Here is a 24611-nt window from a genome sequence, read left to right on the forward strand (position 1 = left end):
CAAGAAATATTTATATCTGAGAAACAAAAGGAAAGAAACGAATCGTGCGGATAACTTGTATTTTAAACATTGTTTATATATATATATATATAATTGCATGTAAAAGAATCTTAATGAATGACAAATTAATACAATACTTGCTGCTCATACAACAATTTTGATTTATTCATAATTAATCTCTCTTACAAAGACTTGGCGAAAGGAAAATTATTCATAATAGAGTGCGATGCTACCCATCATCTCATAGTATACATTTTATATATTTTAAAATTATTATTTATTATTTATTATTTATTATTTTATTTTAATTTTGTTAACTAATTGAGTTGTTCTAGGTATTATCTATACACCACATAATTATTATAGAAAAAATAAAAAAAAAATTAAAATAGATGTGATGTATCAAGATGATAATTACAATTATTTATAATAAAATTCTTACTCCTCGTGATCAAAGAGTACTAGTACGTACGTACGTACTTGATCATCATGATCTCTTGGAAACCCTGACCTTCAAGCCATGTTTCATATGCAGCATGACAGAAAGTAATGGAGAAATAGGATGTCCTTCAACCACTTGAATACGATAATTCCAAAGAATTGCAGGAACAATAGTCTTCATCTGAAAGAAAGTTAGGTCTTGACCCAAGCAGCTCCTAGGTCCTGAATTGAACGCAATGAATTTGTAAGATGGTATGTGCACGATTCCTTCTTTCTCAGAAATCCATCTCTCGGGTTTGAACTCCAAGCAATCATCTCCCCATATCCCTTCCATACTTCCCATTGAATAAAGTGACACCATTATCTTCGTGTTCGCATTAACGCGGTGGCCACTCGGAAGAACGTCTGGTTCAATAGAAAATCTATGATTGAAAGGTACTGATGGGTATAGCCGAAGAGCCTCGCAGATGGCTGCATGGAGATAAACTAGTTTGCTTTGCTCTTCTATGCTGAAAAGCCTCCACTTTCCATCATCTTTGGCCTGCAAATTTTCTTTAATCTCTTCCAGTATCTTTTCTTCTATTGAAGGGTGTGTGGCAATAAGCCAGAAAAGCCACGTGAGACCTGCGTTTATAGTGTCTTTCCCAGCTGCCATGAAATTGAATGCAATGTCTCTTAGATATCTATCAGATCTTCTATAATCATCCGTCTGTGCTACTTCTCCTTTTGCTTCTTCTTCTTGTTTTGCCATGCAAGCTGTTAGCAAATCAAAGTCCTCGCCCTTCCCATCCTCAACTTGCTCCATTTGGGACGTTCTGCGTCTCAGAAATTCTCCTTTCTTTGATGAAATGCGTTGGTACAAGAAAGGATCCAAGATCTCCATGGCTCTTCTCAGCTTATTCTCTTCTCCCATGTTAAGCCATTTCTGCAACTTCCAAATGCTTTCCGGCACAATATGCCGGTAAAATATGGCCTCCTCTACTTTGTCAAATGCTGTTCTGTAATCAACTTCCGGTAATTCAATGGTAAGGCACTTTGGATCAAAACCCATTACCAAAAGGCAGATATTATCGAAGGTGAACCGCTGAAAAACATCTTGCAAGTCTACCACAATTCCTTGTCTCGACACATGTTCAAGAATAGGGAACAGGCCTTGCGATACCTTTTGCTGCATAGATCTCTCTTGAAACATCTGAAATTTCCTGTGTTTAATAATCGAGTGAATCAACTTTCTGTAGGATTTCCATGACTCCGTGTCAGAGTTGAGAACCCCATCTCCAAAAGGCTCAAAAAGCTTCTTGAACTCGGGTCCTTTAGTGTAGTTGGCGAAGTTTTGTGCCGATATATAGCGCACGTTCATGGGATCACAAGTGACCAAAAAGTCCATGTTAACTAACCATGGCCCTTTGAACTGAAAAGTCCCACCATTTTGTTTCAGAACCTGGGTTGCATATTCATGAATATCTGACAACTTAGAAAGAAGTCCAGGCAGCATTCCAACAAGAGGCCAGTTCATGACCGGAGTAATTGTTCTCTTCCAACTCCAGATCAGGCAGAGAGGGAGAAACCAAAGAAACGCCACAAGTATCTGAACCAGAACGTCGACATCAATTAGCATGGCGCCCATGATTAGAATATTGGCCGGAGCTGTATCGATCTTACAAGCTTTTGATGAATGTTATGTAGGTGAAATATAAAGCAGGCTAGGTACGTCACCTGGGTTTAATAAATTTTGAACTTGGAGGTGATGTTTTTCGTTTCCAAACTTCCTCTTTTTATAGTGCATGTGTCCCGGCCTGTGCCCCCGGTTTTCATATCATAGCATCGGGAGTATGACCGGCATCGCATGTTGTTAAACCTTTTTTGGTTGATTACTACGACAGGTGCAGCTTTTATCTTGAGGAATAGTGGTGGTCAGGGGTGTAGGGGTCCGTCACTATTTAATTTTCATATCTATATTTTTTTTTCCTTTAGAAGGTAGGAATGTTCTTTTTTTAGGATATTGGATAGGGAATAATAGTTGGAGAATATGCCAGCCATTATTTACGTACAAGGAAGGGCAAACAAGCAAGTCAAGATTCAAAATAATTAAGGATCATCGATTGAAGAGTACCACATATTAAGTCATTCATTAATCTGATGAGTAATTCTATATTTAATATGAACGTCATGTAATTATTTTAAAAAAAATTATGATTTATTATTAAAAAATTAATTTATTTAATATAGATCTCATATTTTATTTATTTTTTTAAAAAAGATTACACGGCAGTTACACAATTTACAGTTACGAATATTTTTTTTCAAATCCTGTATATATCGAGAAGTGAGCTAGCTAAGTCTTTATGATTCGAAAATTACCTCAATTTATTTTAACTCATCTCATCTCATCATTACAATTTTTTCAAATTTTCACACAAAATATAATAAACAATTTAATTTTTTCAAATATCAAAATAATAATAATATTCTAACAATATTTTATTCAACTCATTTAAAATCATCTAACTCATCTCTCCAAACTGTCAAATTTTGAATACTTCCATTATGTTTTTAATATACAGTAATGTTATAGTGATAGTCTTTTGGTGTCTAGCTTGGTTTGGTTGTACAAATGAAATGATATAAAACTCGAACGTTTGATAAAATATTATTAGAATATAATTTTTTAATATGATTTTTATTTTAAAATTTAAAAAAATTAAATTGTTTATTATATTATTAGATAAGATGTCTACCAAACCATTTCTTTCAATGGGATACTATTTATCATCCACACCACACCACACCTTTTATATATATTTTTTAAAAAAATTTATTTATTTATTTATTATTTTATTCTTATTAAACTAATTAAGTTGTTTTACTTATCATTCATACATTACATACTTATTATGAGAAATTGGAAAAAAAGTTAAAAGATGTGTGGTGTGTGGTTTGTGAGATGCTAAGTAGAATTATTCTTTCTTTTAAAGGTGTTGCTGCTCATTTTGGTGACTTTGTCCTTTCAAAATTTCCACTAGTACAAATTGTATTTTTTATTTATTTATTTTCAGACAATTTTTAAACATTTTTAAATATTTTTTAAAAATAAAAAATACACCACTTCACTAATAGTCACTTCCTTAACAATTAAGAAAAAATAAAAAATAAAAAAAATAAAATATCCAAACAATACTTTGAAAGGATAAACTCATGAGATCAACTATCATTTTCTATTTATATATATATATATACACACATATGGGAATTAATTTGTATAAATATTAAAGCATCTAAATTGCAGTCTCCCTTTAAAAAAATGGGAAAATAAAAAATCACTTAAAAAATTATTGGTGGCTCTTGCACCACCCTATATCTAAATCTTAATTGTAAGCAAGTGGCTAGAGCGCTACCCTTCACGCTATTTACATGAAAATAGAAATTTAAATTTTTTATAAATAAAATCTTGTCAACGATAGTGAAAGTGTGATTTACACGCCAACTACTTGTATAGTTACAGTTTCTTGTTAGGTAGTGGAAATATAATTAAATTCCAGGGGGATCAAGCTAGCTAGCTAAGCGCTGGGTAATTTCTCATGTGATCCCCAGAACCTTTTTCTTTTATAAAATATCTGCGGGAATGCTTAGATCAAAGTTATACCCGAAAAAAGAAAAGAAAAAAAAAAAATTAGGATTGTTCATTTGGATTTCGATCTGAAAATTTAGGTATACCCAGACCGAAATCTAATTTTAAATCCGAGCTAGAACCCGGACAAGTTAACTCAAGTCAGACTCAAGTCGGAACCCGGATGATTCAGAGTTTTTTAAAACCAAAATTCCGGATTCCGGATTTTGGGAGGGGCAATCATTTTTATTTATTTTTATTTTTTTAATTTGGGGATGGGGCTGAACCAAGACCACCATTTTGGAGGTTTGGGTATTATGCCATAAGGCCATATGCCTTTGGCATACAATCATTTTCATTTTTGAGTGACTTTTCATGTACAGAAAGAATCTATAAAACAGTACCACAGGTAGGCCTGTGCAAAAGAACATCATGACCCGACCTGCACAATAAATCCGATGTGACCCGTCCTTTAAATTCGAATTCAACTAAACAGCTGCAGCCGGTCCGCTTCATCCACTTCATCTTTGTTTCAAACCCTACCCCCATTTATCTCTCTCTCCTACAGCCCGTCCCCTTCGTCTCCGTTGCAACGCTTCATCTCCCCTCGATTGCTCCTGCAAGAAAGTAGAAACCAATTCTCTCTCTCTCTATCTCTTTCCTCGATCGTGCCTCCAAGAAACTAGTGCCGACTTCTCTAGCTTGTCTGGGTCTTTATTCCCATATTGTTTTTTGCCACCTCTCTCTTTTGGGTTTGTGCTCTCTAAGGCTAGCTTAGAGATTTGTGTTGTTATTCTTGCTTCGAATGATTTGAGCGATTCTAGCAAGCTCAAATTTGGGTCTGTGCCGTGTATGGTCAGCCCCACCTGTTATGTACGTGTTTCATTGCTGCCACTTGATAAAGAAGCTTACCACAGAGGTGAATTCCTTGCATAAGGAAAATGAGACTCTTAAGTCACGAAATGGGCTGTTAGGCGAGGATGCGACACCCATTCAGGCCGACAGGGTAGAGATGTTGGCAAATAGTGTGGGAAAAGGCCATCAAGAAAACGAGGAAGCGAAGAAATTGCACCACGATGTACGTAGCTTGATGGATAAATATGAAGAGATGGCCAAAAATATAGGGACATCTTCTTCGGTCGATCAGTTGCTGTCTAGTACAAATATACCATTTTCTATGAAAATAGTGACGATGCCCCTGCCTGTGAAATTTAAAGTACCATCAATGGATCTATACAATGGGTCGAAAGATCCCGTGAAGCTTTCCCTTTGACTCTAAAGGGATCGGCGAGAGAATGATTTGGTACACTGCAACCAAACTCCATAAAGAGTTTCGAATAGCTGGGTCGATAGTTCTTGACCCAATTCATGGTGAGTAGAAAGCGCATAAGATCTGCCGCATATTTGTTAACTGTCAAACAATGGGAGGATGAAAGTGTGAAAGCGTATCTAACACGCTTCAATAAAGAAAAGATGATGACCGATGATTAAGATTAGAAAATCATGCTAGCAGCACTATTGGGAGATGTTTGGCCGAGAAGCCCTTTCATAGCCGAGCTGGCTCGAAAAACCCCTTCCACCTTACGAGAGTTCATGGACAGGGCTGATGATTTTGTTAATGCTGAAGACACCTTGATCGCCTTAACCACCCAACTAGAAAGGAGTGAGTGGAAAACGAAAGGAGGATAGATGAAAGACCGAGATGAAGGTCAAAATGCAAAGAGAGACCAACAAGAGTAAAGGTGGGATGGTAATGTAAGAAGGCATAGTGGTGGTTATGTACACTATTCAGAAAAAAAACAAAGGAAGAAAAACCAACTGAGAACGAATGGCAAACCGAGAAGTACTGCACTTATCATAGGACAAGGGGACACAGAACCGAGGATTGTTACAACCTGAAATGAAAAGTAGAAGAAATGAGGTACAATGGCGGGTTGGAGTGATTGATTGCCCAGAACATGACCCCCCAAGGTGAACAAATGAATGAAAGAATGAGCACATAAAACGAAGAAGTAAGAGCCACAGGCGGCGGGAATCACCAAAAAGGGAGATGAGGCCAAATGAACCTAGGGACCGAAGAACGAGAGTAGATGAAAACTGAAGAAACCAACCTCTGGGTGAGATTCACACTATCGCCGGTGGATATGCAGGAGGTGGTCCAACTTCCTTAGGAAGAAAGGCCTATACAAGGTGGGCAAGATATGAGGAAGTCTATAACGTAGAGAGGCTTGTCAAACAGCCCGAGTACAAGGATCCCCCACGATATCTTTTGACGAGGAAGATTTCTGAGGGGTTGTGTATCCCCATGATGATGCTTTGGTGGTAACAATGTTGGTGGCAAATTTTACCACCAGAAGAATATTGCTTGACAATGGAAGTTCGGCGGATATCTTGTTCTAAGATGCTTTCAGCAAAATGGGAATCTGCGAAGAACAGTTAAAACCAGCACCAACTACGTTGAAATGGTTCATTGGAGATGCGGTGCAACCAATGAGGTTCATTACATTACCAATATGTGTAGGCACAAACCCTTATGTCGCCACGGCGATGACTGAGTTTCTAGTAGTGAGAACTCGGTCGGCATAAAATGCGATCATTGGGTGGCCCACGTTGAATGCATTAAAGGCCATTACCTTGACCTATCATTTAAAAATGAAGTTCCTAATAAGTGAGGTACACAGACCAAGAGGAATAGGCAATGTACGTGACGAGCAGGTCTTGGCCAGAGATTGTTATGTGCAGGAACTCAGACAAAGGCAAGAAGAGGTCAGTATTATGGATTCTGAAGAGCAGACGGTCCTCCCACTGGGACCACAGGTAATGGCGACAGAGTTAGAAACTAGAGATGAAGATACTCTGAAGCATGGGGAGGCAGATGAGCCTCTAGAGCTAGTCACTCTTGAGCAGAATCATCCTGAAAGCCATGTGAAGATCGGGACAAAATTGACACAAGAAGAAAGACAACAACTGATAGATTTCCTTTTAGACCATAAAGACGCATTCGCATGGAGTCATAAAGATATGCCACGGATAGGCGATGAAGTCATCGAACATGAGTTGAACGTAGACCCAAAGGTACGCCCAGTAAAACAAAAGAAGAGAAACTTTAGTACTGACAAGTATGAAGCAATCGCGGATGAGGTAGATCGGTTATTAGCAACTTGATTCATCAAAGAAGCACATTATCCAGAGTGGTTGTCTAATGTGGTGTTGGTAAAATAGTCTAAAGGGAAGTAGCGAATGTGTGGATTTTGTCAACCTCAACAAGTCCTGCCCGAAAGATAGTTTCCCATTACTAGGATAGATCTAATAGAAGATGCAACAATAGAGCATAAAATGTTAAGCTTTATGGATGCCTACTCGGAATACAAGCAAATCAAGATGAAGAAGGCTGATCAGAAGAAAACTGCCTTTATAACTGACCGGGGACTATATTGCTATAAGGTGATGCCTTTCGGCTTGAAAAACATTGGGGCAACCTACCAGAGGTTGGTAAACAAAACGTTTAAAAACCAGATCGGAAGAAGTATGGAGGTATATGCTGATGGTCTACTAGTAAAAAGCAGGGAGTTTGACCAACACATAGAAGACCTTAGGGAGGCTTTTCCCAACTAAATAAGCATCCGGAGTAAAGTCGGGAAAATTACTTGGCTTTATGGTGTCAGAGAGAGGAATCGAAGCAAATCTCGAGAAACTCAAAGCAATAATAGAGATGAAGTCACCCACGAACTTGAACGAAGTACAAAAACTGGCAAGCAAGATTGCAGCTCTGAATAGGATTGTGTCCCGATCAATGGATAAATGTCTTCATTACTTTCAGGTGCTAAAGAAAGCATGAGAGTGGGATGCCAATTGCGAAGAAGCATTCACTCAGTTGAAAGAGTATCTAGTTAAGCCATTATTGCTCAATCACACCAAGCCGGGAGAGCCATTGTCATTGTACCTAATAGTAACTCCAGACGCAGTATCAGTTGCGTTGGTATGAGAGGAAGGGAAGGAGCAAAAATCAGTATATTACGTAAGTAGGGCATTGAGAGGAGTAGAGGCCAAGTATCCAAAGGTTGAGTTGGTCGCCTTTGCTGTAGTAGTAGCAGCAAGGCAATTATGGCCTTATTTTCAAGCCCATCCAATAAGGGTAATCACTTTGGCGCTTCTACAAAATGTGTTGTAGAAACCAGACACCTTGGGACGGTTAGTCAAATGGTCAATTGAACTAAATGAGTACGACATCAGCTACATACCAAAAAACGTTGTGAAAGGGCAGATACTAGCCAACTTTGTAACAAAATTTTCGAATTTTAAAGAAGAAGTCCACAAATCACCTAAGAAGAATCCATGGCAAGTGTATGTAGATGAGTTAGCTTGTCGAGCAGGTGAGGGAGTCGGTGTGTACATAGTAACCAGTGAGGGGAAAGAGTCGTACCATGCAGTACGATTGGAGTTCAAAGTGACAAACAACGAAGTAGAGTATGAAGTAGTACTCGATGGTTTGGCGATCGCGAGGTATTGGGAGGGGAAGAAGTCGAGATGAAAGTCGATTCACAAGTGGTAGTCGGGCAAATCACAAGGAAATATTTGGCGAGGAGGTCTAAGCTAACAAAATACCTTCACCAAGTTCAGGAGCAAAGCAAATGTCTCAAATACTTTCAAATTGAGAAGATACCTCGGGGAGACAATTCCAAAGCTGACCGATTAGGGCGCGTAGCCTCAGCAAAGGAAGAAAAAACAGTACCATGAAATGTTGATATACGAACGATGGCTTGACCAGCGGTAGGAGAGGAAAGTTTGCACATCAGGGAGAATACGCTAGGATGGGCCAATGATATAAAAAAGTATTTGGAGATAGGTGAACTTCCCCCATCTCGGGAAGAGGCGAAAAGTTAAAAAGTAAGGTGACCAGGTTTGCCATAGTTGACGAAGTACTTTACAGGCGGGGTTTCTCAAACCCATTGTTGCGATGCGTAATAGAGGAAGAAGTTGAGTACGTGATGAAGCAAATACAAGAGGGGATTTGTGGGAGTCACTCAAGAGGACGATCACTCACCGCAAAGATTGTAAGGGCAATGTATTATTGGCCAAACACACTCAAAGATGCGAAGGAGTTCGTGAAAAAATGTGTCTAGTGCCAGATTCATGCACCAGTCCCAGGTGCACCCCTTGAAGAGTTGCGGTCCGTAACATCCCCATGGTCGTTCGCCCAATAGGGAGTAGACTTGGTAGGCCCTATGCCCCATAGCAAGGGAGGAATCAAATTCATTATCGTAGCCATTGATTACTTTACAAAGTGGGCATAAGCTGAGGCAATGGCTACAATAACTGCTTAAAGTGTGACAAAGTTCATTTGAAGGCAGTAGTGTGCAAGTTTGCGATACCTCAGTGTACATTTATGATAACGGAAGACAATTCGACTCCGAACATTATCGCCAATGGCGTGCATAACTAGGACTCAAAGTCAAGTACTCTTTCCCAAGCCATCCCCAGGCAAACGGATAGGTGGAAGCAACTAATAAAATCATCATGTGAATACTAAAAAAGAAGATAGGCGATAGAAAAGGACTATGGGCCGACGAGCTCTTGGAAGTTTTGTGGGCTTACAGAACCACAGCAAAAACCTCAACAGGCCAAACACCTTTCGCCCTAGCCTATGAGAGTGAAGCAATGGCACCAATATGGGTCAGGTTACCAAGCAACAGAAGAAGAAATTTTGACCCAGAAGCAAATGTAGCAGGGTTAGAAGAAAGCCTAGACCTATTAGGAGAAATAAGGGCAGATGCAGAAGTTAAAGTTGCAGCTTCTAAAAAGAAAGTAGAACAATACTTTAACAAGTGAGTGAGGCCCAGATCTTTTAAAGCAGGCGACTTAGTGTTGAAGGAGACCAGAGTGACCTCGGAGAAGAAGGGAAATTAGGCACACGGTAGGAAGGACCTTACGTTGTAGTGGCAAGCCACAGACTGGGAACTTACCACCTCAAGGATGCCTCAGGACGCCAGCTACCTCACCCATGGAACGAGGAGCACCTACGAAAGTACTACATTTAAAGGAAATATATGTAGTTTTCTTTTATTTTTTTCGTTTGTTGATTTACGTATGATTATCATTTTCAATAAATTCTGGCAGGTTTCTTCCACCTTTTCTTTGGTTTTGTTCCTTTTGGCTTTTCAATAAATGACCAAGACTTGAAAAAAAAAAACGGAGAAAGGAAAAGGCGACATGGTCGATAAACTCTCCCACAAGCCTAAAAACTTAAAGGTTATAAAACGGTTGAGGAACTCTCCTATTAACACATTCATGCCAAAAGGCAACGTGGTCGAGGAACTCTCCCACGAGCATAAAAACTTAAAGGTTAAAACGGTCGAGGAACTCTCCCGTTAACACCTTCACGCCAAAAGGCGACGTGGTTGAGGAACTCTCCCACGAGCCTAAAAACTTAAAGGTTAAAACGGTCGAGGAACTCTCTCGTTAACACTTTCACGCCAAAAGGCGACGTGGTTGAAGAACTCTCCACGAGCCTAAAAACTTAATGGTTAAAATGGTTGATGAACTCTCCCGTTAACACCTTCACGCCAAAAGACGACGTGGTCAAGGAATTCGCCTACGAGCCTAAAATCTTGAAGATTAAAACGGTCGAGGAACTCTCCTGTTAACACCTTCACTCCAAAAGGCGATGTGGTCGAGGAAATCTCTCACGAGCCTAAAAATCTAAAAGTTAAAACGGTCGAGGAAATTTCCCGTTAACACCTTCTTGCCAGTAGACGACATGATCGAGGAACTTTCTTGCTACCTCTAAAGGGTTAAAGGAGGTCAAGAGAATCTCCTGCCGATGGGCGAAGTGACGCTTGAAATCGTGAACAACATAAGGCTAATACATAAGGTATGAATAACATGAGTTGACATCATGCTGCAGGAGCAGTAATAAATACTTCACAGCCAACAAACAAAGTTCAAAAGCCTAAAAAAAGGCTTACAAAAGTCCAATAAAAAAATGGCGTTCGAAGTTCAGTCATTTACAAGGCTTTAAAAAAAAATCAAAAGTGAATCTCGAGGGGAATGAGAAAGCTCTAAGCTAAGCTGGCGTCAGGATGGGCGGCAAAAAGTGTCAGGCATCTTAGCCTGGTAAATGGAGTCACATAAATGAAGGACACATCACTAGCTCGAATGGATTTCCATTCCAAGGTATGCAGGTTCGTTGTGGGTTCCTGAAGAAGAAGCTCAGGTAGTTGTTTTACTCCCAACTTGAATCCTATACCCCAAGCTCGTAGTCGAATCTTGGGGGCAGCAGCCAACTGGGGAAGGACCCGATTAAGATTGTTATGAGAATCCTCCAAGGCAGACCCCATCTCAGCCAATCGACATTCTAGGATAGAAATTGTTTTCTTGGCAGATTTAACAACTTTGTCAAGCTGAAGGTATTGACGATCACTGTCTTTAAGAAGGCCTTTTACCTCAGCCAAGTTTTTCTCGGCTTCATCTTTCATCCATTCAGTTGCCCCCAGCTTTATAAGTAACTCTCCTTTCTCGTCGCCAAGAGAGGATAGGCAAGAAGCATATTTGGATTTGGACTTAGCTAATCATTCGATTTCTAAGTTTGCACGATCAAAGCTGGCGACGAAACCATCTTGCTATTTCAAGACACGCTCCACCTGAGCAGCCGACTCATCTCGTTCTTTCTTAAAAGCCTCTACCTGGGCAACTAAGTTGTCCTTCTCCCGCACAGCTCCCTCTACTTCACTTAGGTCAGAAGCAAAGTCATCCCGTTCTTTCTCGATTGCTACCACCTCCCAACGGTAATGGTCAGCATCCACAGCGAAAATCGCCATGTCTTCCTGGAGTGAAGCAACTTGGGCGCGAAGGGTAACCAACTCGTCATCGGATGAATGGGAGCGAGCCTCAAATTGAGCCAACTCGTCGGCTAGTTGGTTTTTCTAATGCATCCAATCATCCACCAAGTTAGTAGCAAGGCAATCAACCCCCTAAAAAAAAAGAGAGCGATGATTAAAAATATGTTCTTTGAAATTATTGACCAAAGCATTAATGGGAATGTAACAATATCGGCGTAAAAACACTGTGAAGCTGTTGAATAAAGGCATTGATGACCTCTGCTCATCAAGAATGCAGGGAGGCCAGGAAAGCCACCGGATGGGAGCTAGAGGAACCTCTCGGTTTGATAGCCAGCGAGGAAACATTTGCAAAATCCCCCTGAGGAAAGGCGGCTTTAGTGGCGATAAACAAAGGATAGCAAACAGATGGTTCAGCAGGAGGGCCTGAGCAGTTTTTTGCCTTCCCCATCTCACCAATTTCATCCTGACGAGGTACAGCCTGATCAATCCCTAGATCAGGAACTATCTCGCTAGCCCTAAAGGGTTAAAGGAGGTCAAGAGAGTCTCCTGTCGATGGGTGAAGTGTTGTTGAAATCATGAACAACATAAGGCTAATAGATAAGGTATGAATAACATGAGTTGACATCATGATACAGGAGCAGTAATAAATACTTCACAGCCAACAAACAAAGTTCAAAAGCCTAAAAAATGACTTACGAAAATCAAATAAAAAAATGGTTTTTGAAGTTCGGTCATTTACAAGGCTTAAAAAAAAGAAACAAAACCGAATCCCGAGGGGAATGAGAAAGGTCCAAGCTAAGTAGGCGTCAGGATGGGTGGTGAAAAGCGTCAGACATCTCGGCCCAGTCAAGGAAGTCATAGAAATGAATGCCAACCTTACTAGCCTGAATGGATTTCCATTCCAAGGTATGCATGTTTGTTGTGGGTTCATGATGAAGAAGCTCACGTAGTTGTTTTACTCCCAACTTGAAGCCTATACCCCAGGCTTGTAATTGAATCTTGGGGGCAGTAGCCAATTAGGGAAGGACCCAATTAAGATCGTTTTGGGAATCCTCCAAGGCGACCCCTTCTCAGCCAATCGACGTTCCAGGATAGAAATTGTTTTCTTGGCAGATTTAATAACTTCGTCAAGCTGAAGGTATTGACGATCGCTATCTTTAAGAAGGCCATTCACCTCAGCCAAGTTCTTCTCAGCTTCAGCTTTCATCCCTTCAGTTGCCCCCAGCTTTATAAGTAACTCTCTTTTCTCGTTACCAAGAGTGGATAGGCGAGAAGCATATTCGGATTTGGACTTAGCTAATCATTCGATTTCTAAGTCCGTATGATCAAAGCTGGTGGCGAAACCATCTCGATCTTTCAAGACACGCTCCACCTGAGCAGCCAACTCATCTCGTTCTTTCTTAAAAGCCTCTGCATGGGCAACTAAGTTGTCCCTCTCCCGCACAGCTCCCTCTGCCTCATTTAGGCGAGAAGTAAGCTCATCCCGTTCTTTCCTGATTGCTACCACCTCCCGACGGTAGTGGTCAGCATCCATAGCAGAAATCGCCAACTCTTTCTAGAGTGAAGCAACTTGGGCACGAAGGGTAACTAACTCGTCATTGGATGAATGAGAGTGAGCCTTAAATTGAGCCAACTTGTCTGCCAGTTGGTTTTTCTCGCCCTCCAAATGCAACCAATGCTCCACCAAGTCAGTAGAAAGGCGATCAACCCCTTAAAAAGAGAGAGAGAGAGAGAGAGAGAGAGAGGATTAGAAATATGTTCTTTGGAATTGTTGACTAAAGCATTAAGGGGAACGTAACAATATTGGCGTAAAAACAATACGAAGCTGTTGAATAAAGGCATTGATGACCTCTGCTCATCGAGTATGCAAGGAGGCCGGGAAGCCACTAGATGGGAGCTAGAGGAACCTCTCGGTTTGATAGCCGGTGAGGAAACATTTGCAAAATCCCCCTGGTGAAGGAATCGAAATATTGCTGCCACTAGTAAGGGAAAGGGCTGGAAAAACAAATGGCGAATCCGGAGTAACCCTTCCTGAAGTTGTTGAGGCAAGGGGGAACTAGGCGCCGCAACTAACTCTTGAACACTCCCTTCTTCGCCCCCCTCCAATCGTGGGCGAGGTCAGTAGAGGCGTAAAAGCTTTAAAGGGTGGAAAGCTCATAAGAGTGGAAAGAGGCGTTGTAAGGAGGACGAGATTCAAAATAAGAAAGTCCTCTTCCACTGGAGTATCATCACATTGCTATTGGGAATCATCAGTCGGAGCTGTCGAGGGTTGTGCAGCAGCTTCGGTTGTCGCCTCTACAGTGAGCATACTGTCAAGATCTTCCTCGGCCTGCAACATGGCATCATCCAAAGAAAGATGTAGTGAATCCATAGAGGCGGCCATAACTCTCAGTTTCTCCTGAGAAGTAGCCAAGGTGCTCCCACCTTTCTAGGAGGCAGTTTTACTCGACAACTCCTAAAAAGAACTCAACTTGGCCCACTCTATTTTTTAGTAAGAGGTACCAATTTGTATCTCCACTCATCACCTACGGAAGTAGAGAATCACCTTTGGATGAAATAGACTCATTTGAACGAGGTGAGACATGAGCCTTTTCAAAATTTCTTTGTTTCTTCTTGCCTTCACGAGGATGTTTCTTCTTCTTCAAGTCTCTTGCCGGCAGGGGAGGATCCAAAAACTCAAGTCCCAAAATATGGGCCCGATTGGGAACCATCATGAACCTCTCAATGTTACTAGGGGTCAAAAGCGCGTCAGAGAGGCACAATTTGGGGTGAGCTTGAGCCCAAGACTCCACTAGCCTAACCCGGGCCTCCTCACAGAGGGAAAAAATCACTTCATAGTCATCCCCTTCGGGGACAGGAGACCAACACGCCTTAATAGAAAATTCCCGATTAGGAACTTCATTGGTGGGAAATTCCCAGCTAGAGCTAGCAATGAGAAAAATTTTGTTGGTCCATTCCTTCACATGTGAGTACTTATGCTCTAAATCAACTAAGGCCCGACGGGCTTTAAAACTGTAGAGATTCCCTTATAGACGCCTAAACCCTTGAAGGGACAAAAACTCGCAGGCTGTTAGGTCTGGGTATTCATCGCCCACAAAACGCAGCAGGCCATCAAGATTCTCCAAGCATTGGGCACTAACTGAGCCGAAGCAAGCCCTAAGACATCTAACACATCACGAAAGGGGCGCACAAAAGGCAATCGAAGCCCCATGGTAAACATAGCAAGATAAAGGGCAACAAAGACAACCATACCTTTGGCGTCGATAGGTTTCTAGTTGGGTGTAGGAGCTTCCAACTAAATGGAATCAGGGATGTTGAAGTTATTTCGGGCATTCTCCAACTCACACGAAGTGATGACGGAGGACCAGCGAGAACTTGCTAAAATGGAAGCCAGTAGAGCAACAACAATTTGGGGAGGGGAGTTGCGGGGTGGAGAAGAGTCCGGAGCAGCCACCACTGCCTTACCTTTGGAAGAAGAGGAAGCCATGGAAGGTTGAGAGAAATCGCAAGAAACACAAGAGGCAAGAACCTAGAGAAGAGAAATGCAACAACTTAAGGGACGAAGAGGAAGACAAGAAAACGTGACAGGAGAGCAAAAGAAGAGGGAAAATGGGCAATAAATAAGAGTTGAAATGAAGTGACGGTTTACGTGCCCGAGTTGAGGAAACGAAGCGGCGCACAGACACGCCGTAAAGAAAGAAACGACACCTAGTAATCAAGTCCCATCATGCCACGCGCAATGAGAGTTCGAACGACTAAAACCCATATCATGATCGAGAGGTCCAGCCTAGAGCCCAGCCCATGGCCAATAATGACTGGATAAGCCAGTACCGACGGGATAACTATCTAGTCGATGGCAAAAGATGAAGGAAGTTATTATTCAAAGTTACTAAGAGATGAATCCTCATCTCTAAATTTGAATTCAAATGAAGGATAATCACTATCCAAAGAGGAAACAAAGATAACTCATAGAGCTCTATATAAAGGAAAAACCTATGTAAGTAAAGGGATCGAATTTTTGTTATTATTATTGTTATCCTCAAATTTCGGCATTCTCTCGAACTCCCGTGCTTTCTACACTTTAGTTGCAGGTGATCGTGAGGTGGTGGCTGTGAAATACGTCCATAACACCACTGATTCGAGCGAGCTCTCCAATTCCTTCTAGGTGACTTGTTCTCTCTCTTAGAGTTTTTGGAAAGATTAACTATAAGAAACTTCCTAGGGTTCCAATTTGTTTGACCACAAAGGCTTGTCTCAAGTTTTGTTGCGCTGTTAAGAAATTATTAGGGAAACAAAACCCGGAAGAATTTTGTGTGGGAACTTCCTAGCTATGACCAAACCCAACAATAAAAGCAGAACCAAACAAAACTAATTAAGCAGCACGTACCCTTCTTGAAGGATACAATTCAAACACCGTATGGATTTATAAAGTATACAAGTCTTTAGAGTTTTAATTAGGGCATTTTATATCGAACAAAATTATATATAACATAATAACATTTTAGAAGCCTCACTTTTGGATTTACAGAAATGTTTATATATCTAGTTTTTAGGATTGGTGCCTCAAAGGCATATTTTAGACAAAGAATATTAAGAAGGAAAACTAATGTAAATTTTAGGAAAATAAGAGGAGTTTAAATTCTAGGTACTTGTCTAGAGAATCCATTAACTAGCTAGGTACTTGTCATTAACCATTTGTTTTGCTGGTATTTGTATTGTTGGGTTCTAGGCATATAATCTTAGATAATGCATGCTCATGTCGAATTATTATATTTTCTCATGTTTTTATATGATAATTATATGTTAGTTCATATTATGGATTCCTTTAGAAGTGACACTTCTACAAATTTAAGAGATGATGAGATTACTACTCCTTTAGCTTCAAACATTAACTTGTCTAATAGTAGTAACACCATCCTCCCTCTCAAAAGGAAGGCAAGTAAGGACCTCTCAACGGTGTGAGAACACTTCACAAAAATTTATAGATGTTCATTAAGTGACCCAAAAGTGGGGTATAATTACTGCCACAAGAGTTACGCTTGTCACCCAAAAAAAATGGTACATCAAGTATGCTGCATCATGTTGGTGTTTGTAGGAAAAATCCTAATTGAATTAGACCCATGGATCAACAAACTACACATAAATTTGATCTAGAAGATGTACAAATGGCAATTGCAGAGATGATAATTTGTGATAAGTTTACGTTTAGGGTGGTGGAAGCATAAAGATTTAGGAATGTATGCAAATCACTAGAACCAAGATTCCAAGTATCATCTCGAACCACTACAGCGAGAGATTGTATTAAACTATTTAAAAAAGAGAAGGAGAAGTTGAGGAAAGTATTTATGGTAGTTGGGCAGGTTAGTTTAACTACTGACTGACACTTGGATGTCCAATCAGAACTTCAATTATATGTGTCTTACTGCACACTTTATTGATTGTGAATAGAAATTATACAAAAAAATTAGAAATTTTTGTTTGATTCCAAATCACAAAGGGAACACTATTGGAAAGCATGTAGAGTTATGTCTACAGGATTGGAGAATTGACAAGATTTTTACTGTTACAGTTGACAATGCTTTCTCAAACAATGTTGCCATCAATTACTTAAAAAAGTATGTGGGAGGTCATTTGTTGGAGGGGAAGTATATTCACATAAGGTATTGCATCCATATTATGAATCTTATTGTGAATGATGGGCTAAAAGATTGTGATGATTCAATCACAAGGGTGCGCAATGCGGTTAAGTATGATAGATCATTTCCTGCAAGAATTGAAAAATTCAAAAAGTGTATTGAAAATGAGAAAATTAGCTGTTTAAAATTGGCATGCCTTGATGTTCCCACCATATAGAACTCCACTTATCTCATGCTAGAAGTTGCATAAACATTTCAAAAGCCATTTTGTGATTGGAGAATGATGATGGTTATTTTTCTTGCTATTGTCATAGTGTGAGCTTGAGCCCCCCAAGCTCTAGTGATTGGGTGAGAATTAAAATAATGGTTAAATTTTTGAAGATTTTTTATGATACTACTGTGAGACTTTTTGGCTCTTTGTATGTCACATCTAATACATATTTTCAAGAGTTTTGTGGCATCCAATCGCATTTATAAAAAATGAGTCAAAGTAATGATCTAGTGTTGAGAGGTATGGCTACGAGCATGAAGAGTAAGTATGACAAATATTGAGAAGCAATTGAAAAGACTAACTTGACGATATTCATTGTTGTAGTTCTTGATCCAAGATGCAAATTTAGTCTTTTACATTTTTGGTTCAAAAAAATATATGGTGGTAATTTAGTTGAAGAAATGATTGTAAAAGTGAAACAATTGATTATTGGCATGTACGAGGATTATAGTATTATGTATGGGAGTTTAAGTGGAGTTTCATACTCTAAGCCTACTTCCTTAGTTGATCCTAGTATGATTGGTTCTGATTCTCAACAAAGTTTTTGCGTTGAGTATGAGCAAGAAATTATTGAATGTAATTTGAGGAAAAAATCAGAGATTGTTCAATACTTGGAACATGGTTGTGAGGCCCGACTTTCAAATTTTGATATTTTGGATTGGTAGATGATCAATAAAATAAAGTATCATATTTTGGCGAGAGTTGCATGAGATGTGATGACCATTCCTGTTTCTACTCTTTCTTATGAGTCAGCCTTCAGTGCAGGGGGTTGTGTGCTTGACTCATTTCGTTATTCATTATCTCCAAGAACAGTTGAGGCACTTGTTTGTATTCAGAATTGGTTAAAAGATCCAGTACCTATTGATCTTCGGGCCTCCTTGGACAATGTTGAAAGTTTTGAGGCAGAATCATGTTATGAACATATTTCTTACTTACATATTTATCAAAAAGTTTCATAATATTTATTTTTATATCATTTAATAATATTTTTTTTAGAGTTTGATCCCAAATTAAACTTTATTTATGTTGATGAAGAGTGAGTCAAGGCATATGGTCTGCACATTCTATATTTGTTGTTAAAGATTATTGTTTAAGGATTGTTTGTTGACATTGAAAAGCCATGTAGGGTTCCTTTGATGGGTCCTAATATTTCTAACAATAATGAATGAATTTCTTATGTTATGGAGGTTTATTGTTCAATCATTTGGGACTCATTTGTGTTAAATTATGAAGTTTTGTGAGGTTGACTCTGTCACTTTTTCTGGGTTGTACTCGTTTATTGTACTCCAGTTACCTCATACTAAACTAATGGGAGAATGAAAATTTTACGGTCAAATACCCAAAGTGCTCATCAAAATTATGCATATAAAATAAAGATGTAGATAAGATTATGAACTTTGAGTGTGTGGAAGAGATTTGGTTTTCAGTTTTCTTTTTCTCTCTATTTTAGACTGAATTGCGTTTTCCTTTTAACAAGTTTATTTTACTTTTATTTTTTGGTTATTTGCATATATATCCTAGTCGATTCATTAACCAGGCTACCCCATTTTTAGGGATTGATAGTAGATCATGTACAACTAGGATAAAGATGTAACTCCAACCATTGTTTGGATAATAACGATTTTATCCCCAATATTCTACCAGTCATTTCCGTTGGTCTTAAAAAAAAAAAAAAAAAAAGCAACAACAACAACTGATAATTTTTACTTGGTTTAGATTTTTTTGGATAAGCTTGCGGGCCAACTCAAGTCGGGCCAAAAGTTTCTTGGGCTCGCCAATTGTGTAGGCCTAACCACAGGGATGAAAATAGGGCACTCAAAGTCTATGAGTCCTTGGATCACTAGGAGAGGGACAGACAGGACAAGGGTAAGAAGGTGTGAGGGGAGTAGGTGGTCCCGTTAGTAGCGTGATCCAAGGCCGCTCTGTTGCCATGTGGCTTCATTTCCACGGTCTAATATAAATTTCTGCTCATAAAGCATATATGAGTAGGTATAGCAGCTAGCAGGTATAGCGTTGCTAAAGTGTCCTTCTCCGAACTCCGATCGGAGTCCAACTGTTTGTTTCTCTACGTTTCTTACAGATCGAGTTGTACGTTGGCTTAGGACGTTTGTTTTGTGTATATAGGATGTTGTGGAGACAAATTAAAATGCTTTTGGGGCGCCAGTACTACCATATATATCAAAAGATTCAAAACTTTACATGCGGCAAAAGAATTCTGATACTAATAAAAGTTTTAAGCAACATGACTCAATTGGCCAAAATCCAAATTGCAAAGAAGATAATTAATATTGGAGAATATGAAAAAGAAAAAGACAAAAATTAATGCGGCCTAAATAAGACTATCATCAATCATGTGGTGGGTCCTTGTTTTAGTCTTTGCTCAGATCGAGCACAATGTAATGTAACTATATAAATATAACTACATAAATATGATCACCAAAGCCCAAGTCCAAACCTGTAAAATAAAAAAAAATACTGAAAAGATAAAAAAAAAAACCCTTAAATATAATAGTTTAAAAACTAAATAACATGTATGATGTAGCTATAAATTATAATAGTCCCATTTATAATGTAATAACAATATTGACTTAGCATTGAAATATAACTACATAAATATTAAACACGAATTTTACTCAAATCTCAATGGTCCATGGGTCACGTCTGAAATGAAGATAGAAAGTTGCAATCAATAAATGAAAAAAATTGGTAATAAAAAATTGAACACGGTAACAGTAGAATTTGATTCTTACCAAGAAAGGGGGTTCTCTGAACTCCATTCCAACTCTCAAGGGGCGTCCGTCTCAGACTCTCAGTCATCGGCAATTATGTTAGAGTTCACAATTAGGTCAATAAAATCTTAAAAAGTAGAAGTTAGAAACATTAAAAATAATTTAATAATCATTTAAAAGCATATAAACTTACCCAATTCAAGCCTATAGCTCTCGGCATTAATGCCAATGGAATCTAGTCCAATGGGTGTTTCACTTATCCAGTTCTGTATGCAAACGAGGGCCTCCACGGTTGACGGTGACAATGAACTCCGATAAGCATCCAATACGCATCCTCTAGTGCTAAATGTCGACTCTGAGGCAACCGTAGTGACATGAATGGCTAGCACATCTCGGGTTACATGGGAAATGACTGGATACTTGGTGGAATTAATCTTTCACCAAGTTAATAATTGCAATACATCACTAGATGCCTCGACTGCTTCCATAAAATATCTTCAACCTTAGATGTATACTGTATAATATTCCTTGTTGGCATGAGTTGATGATACTGCTGCATAATACGATGACCTTTAACCCCTACAGATGGGTCAGTATCACCTGAGGAAGCTGTCGACCCGGTAGGCCTCGAAGGTGAGGAGCTACCAGCTGCAGATGAAGGCTGACAACTATTGTTGTACTAATTATATAGGTCATCAATATCACTTTTTAGCACTCTAATAAACTCTACAGCCTTCACTGTCCTGAGGACGGAATTTGTCCAAAATTCTAGAACGGCTAACTTATATCGGGGGTCAAGGATCATAGCCACAAATAATAATCTATTTATCTTCAAATATTTCCTCAATATTTATCATATTTGGTCTTCACCCTCATAGCTATAGCAGATAACAATCCACCTGAGTCAGTACAACTATTTTTCAAGTGGAAGTGAAGCTCAAGAGCTTGCTGAAGAATGAGTTCGCAGTCGTATATTTGGATCCAGATAGCCGCATGGTTATGTCATAAAAAATTCTTAAAAATTCAACAAAGTACCTCACACTGGTCCAATCATGTGCGTCCGGTGAACCGAGCCCTTGTCCTGCTGGCTCCAACAAAGCAAACCTCAGGCCCCCATCCTCGACCTCCATCTGCTTGAATGCTTTTTGGTACTTCTGTGCCATATCCAACATCATGTATGTAGAGTTCTGTTGAGTCGGAACGCCCAAGCACAATATAGTAGAACATCAATCTTAAGAGTTTTTGCTATTGCCTTAAACTTGGCAAGCCTTTGAGGGGAACCCCTCACATATCGTACAATACTGTGGACTCAGGTAATAGAATCATCAACCTCTTTGAACCCCTCAACAACTATGAAATTGATGATATGAGCACAACATTGAATGTGAATAAACTCGTGGGCCCGAATGACATCATATTTCACTGTCGTGTTCCGCTTAAACCAATCAATTGTTGTTTCATTGGCACTGGCATTGTCAACTATAATACACAACACTTTTTGAATTTTCCAGTCTTTTAAAAAATCATTCATCTTCGCCCCAATGGATGCGCCTTTATAATCCACAATATCTTTAAAACCAATAATTTTTTTTAGGCAAAATTCACTTACTGCCAATGTAGTGTGCTATGATACACATGTAGCAGACGTTTTGTATGGATGTCCACGTGTCAATTGTAAACGGGACTCTTTGGCCAGTGGTAATAAACATCTTCCTCATCTCCACCTTGTCTTTCGCATGCCTTTTCATATAATCTCGCATCACTGTATACCGTGATGTAATGAGAAATTGTGGCTCAACAAAGTTTAGAAACTTTCGGAAGCCTCTTTTCTCGACTGTGGTAAAGGGCATCTCATCAGTAATTATCATCTCTGCAAGTATGTCCCTCAACATCTTCTCACTGTATTGAGAGATGACCAATTTCTTAGTCTGTGTACCATTAGTGGCTGTAGAAGTTTGGTAACTGAGGTTGGTTTGATCAGTGGCCGCCAATCCCTTCGCTATCTTATATCGTTGGCAACTATTTAGATGTGCTATTAACACACTGGTGCCTTACTTCTTCGAATGACATCCACAAAGTTGCCCACAGTAATGGCATCTTGCTACTGGGTTCGCAATATCATCAGGAATTTTGGTGAAATGCTCCCATGTCCACGACCTCTTTTTAAAAGGCCGCGGTGGTTGATCTTGCTTCATGGGCATCTTATCCTCTTCGTTGAATATATCCTCATCCTCTGGGAGTGGGAGTCGACTACTCGCACAAGATGTAACTGCTCTAGATGAAGCTGCTTAGATGTGGCTCTAGGGGTGGAAGTACCCACTAGCGTAGGAGTTGTAGTATTGGCATCCACCACATTCCCTTGTGGTCGATCATCTCGACTAGTTCTAGGATCCATATCACAATCAAAAAAGCTGAAAAAATAAATTAGAAGCAAAAAATTAGTTTAAAAAATAACTAGGCTATATTAAACGTTTAAATTAACGCAAACATATATGTGATCTTCCAATATAGATTCCACTGGAAAATTTATAAAAGTGTAATGCATAGCCCTAGTGCAATAAAAAGAATGTGTTGCATGCTCTCAAAAGTCATAATCAAGTAAATTATTTTGCCAAAATGTTTGGTTTCGGGGGTCAACTTCAGGAATTAAGAAATAAAGTCTTTATTTCTTAATTCCTGTTCATGAAAATTTACCTAAAAGACAATATAGAAGAATTTCTTTAGATAGCAGATTAGAGAAATAGTGATATTGAAAGCTCCTATTACCTCTAAACCCAACCAGGATTTTACTCTATACGTAGGGTTTAGGCTAAATGGCTCTTTGGCTAGAAGGATGGGTGGATTCAACCACTATGTGGCTACATACAAGAATTTGTTTCAAGAATTATCTGGTCATTATCGTTGTGCATTTTTTCTTTGACATAATAACAGGGCAATACTATAGTCATTTGTGTTTTTCTTTGCCTTCTCTTACTTGAAATGTAACAACGGTTGTTTATGTATCAGGGTGCGATTCCACATATCCTTGAAATATCTGGGGAGGATTTCTTTTAAAAAACTATTGACACCCTTCTGCATGTACATGTTATGATAGAATTAAGGAAATTCCTTGCATTATTTGCCCAAACAAACCAGAGGGATCCATGTTTGTGATGGTAAGGACATCAAATGTTAGGCATATTTGTGGTACAAACTGTGCTCTATCTTCTTTCATGGCTAGTTCCTGTTGGCACTGCCGTCTCTCTCTTTTCACTCGCTTCAATTAGTGACTAAACTAGCCCTATAATGCAACTGCAAGTTGACTAACATGAAAAAGGTTGCAAGTACTAGCTATTGATGTTATTTCTTACTTATATAAAAAAAAAGTACTTATTGATGTAAAGAGCCAAGAAAAAATCCATGCCCTATCTAGAGTCCTTCTGAATAATTTTATAAAGTTGAGTTCCACATAGTAAGGAACTAATATGGGATTTGACACTCAATGCTTTTTTGTCATAGATCTCTTCCCACCCAATGTTGAACTTATTGGGTAATCATGGTCTTCCCCACTTTAATTTCTAATGTCCTTGTTGAGGCCACCTTGCATTGAGTACGCAGTGCCACATGGTTTACAAATGTGGGACCAATACCATTTGTAACAATTTAAGGAAACATCCAAGCCACTTCTAGGTTATAATTTGAGCTCCTTGGAATCATAAGGAAGTCTCTTATGTGATCCTTAAATGCAGAGAGCTCATCTCTTATACATTTTATCAAACACATTACATGCATACAACACAACTTACAAACATATCATACATTTCATCAAACACATTTCCTTACTACAAATTTACAACACCAATCACAAGAATCACGACAAAATACCAATTCACAAGGGACGTGTACATAAAATTAAATTGCTTGATTTAATTTTAGGGCTTGGAACCCCTCACTCTCACCGTAGGCTGAAGCTGAACGGAGGCTGACGCTCCGATTGAAGTCGCACGGAGGAGCAAAGAGGAATGGAAGCAACAGAGATGCGAGACGTGAGACGCGAGAGAGAAAGGAGAACGGAGAAAGGAGAAGGAAGAAGGAAGAAGGAAGAAGGGA

General features: G+C 39.3%; 2 protein-coding genes across 5 annotated transcripts in view; one reads left to right on the top strand and one right to left on the bottom strand.

The window, feature by feature from the left end:
* The window catches only part of LOC121234582 (sine oculis-binding protein homolog A-like), a 92514-nt gene that overhangs the window by 3443 nt on the left and 64460 nt on the right, over positions 1-24611 (top strand). The window lies entirely within an intron of this gene.
* LOC121234579 (alkane hydroxylase MAH1-like) lies at positions 467-2158 on the bottom strand. Its single transcript, XM_041130547.1, has one exon. The coding sequence runs from the start codon at positions 2066-2068 to the stop codon at positions 488-490; it is 1581 nt and encodes a 526-aa protein (XP_040986481.1). The 5' UTR covers positions 2069-2158; the 3' UTR covers positions 467-487.

This window comes from Juglans microcarpa x Juglans regia, chromosome 6D (assembly GCF_004785595.1).
Source record: "Juglans microcarpa x Juglans regia isolate MS1-56 chromosome 6D, Jm3101_v1.0, whole genome shotgun sequence".
NCBI lineage: Eukaryota > Viridiplantae > Streptophyta > Magnoliopsida > Fagales > Juglandaceae > Juglans > Juglans microcarpa x Juglans regia.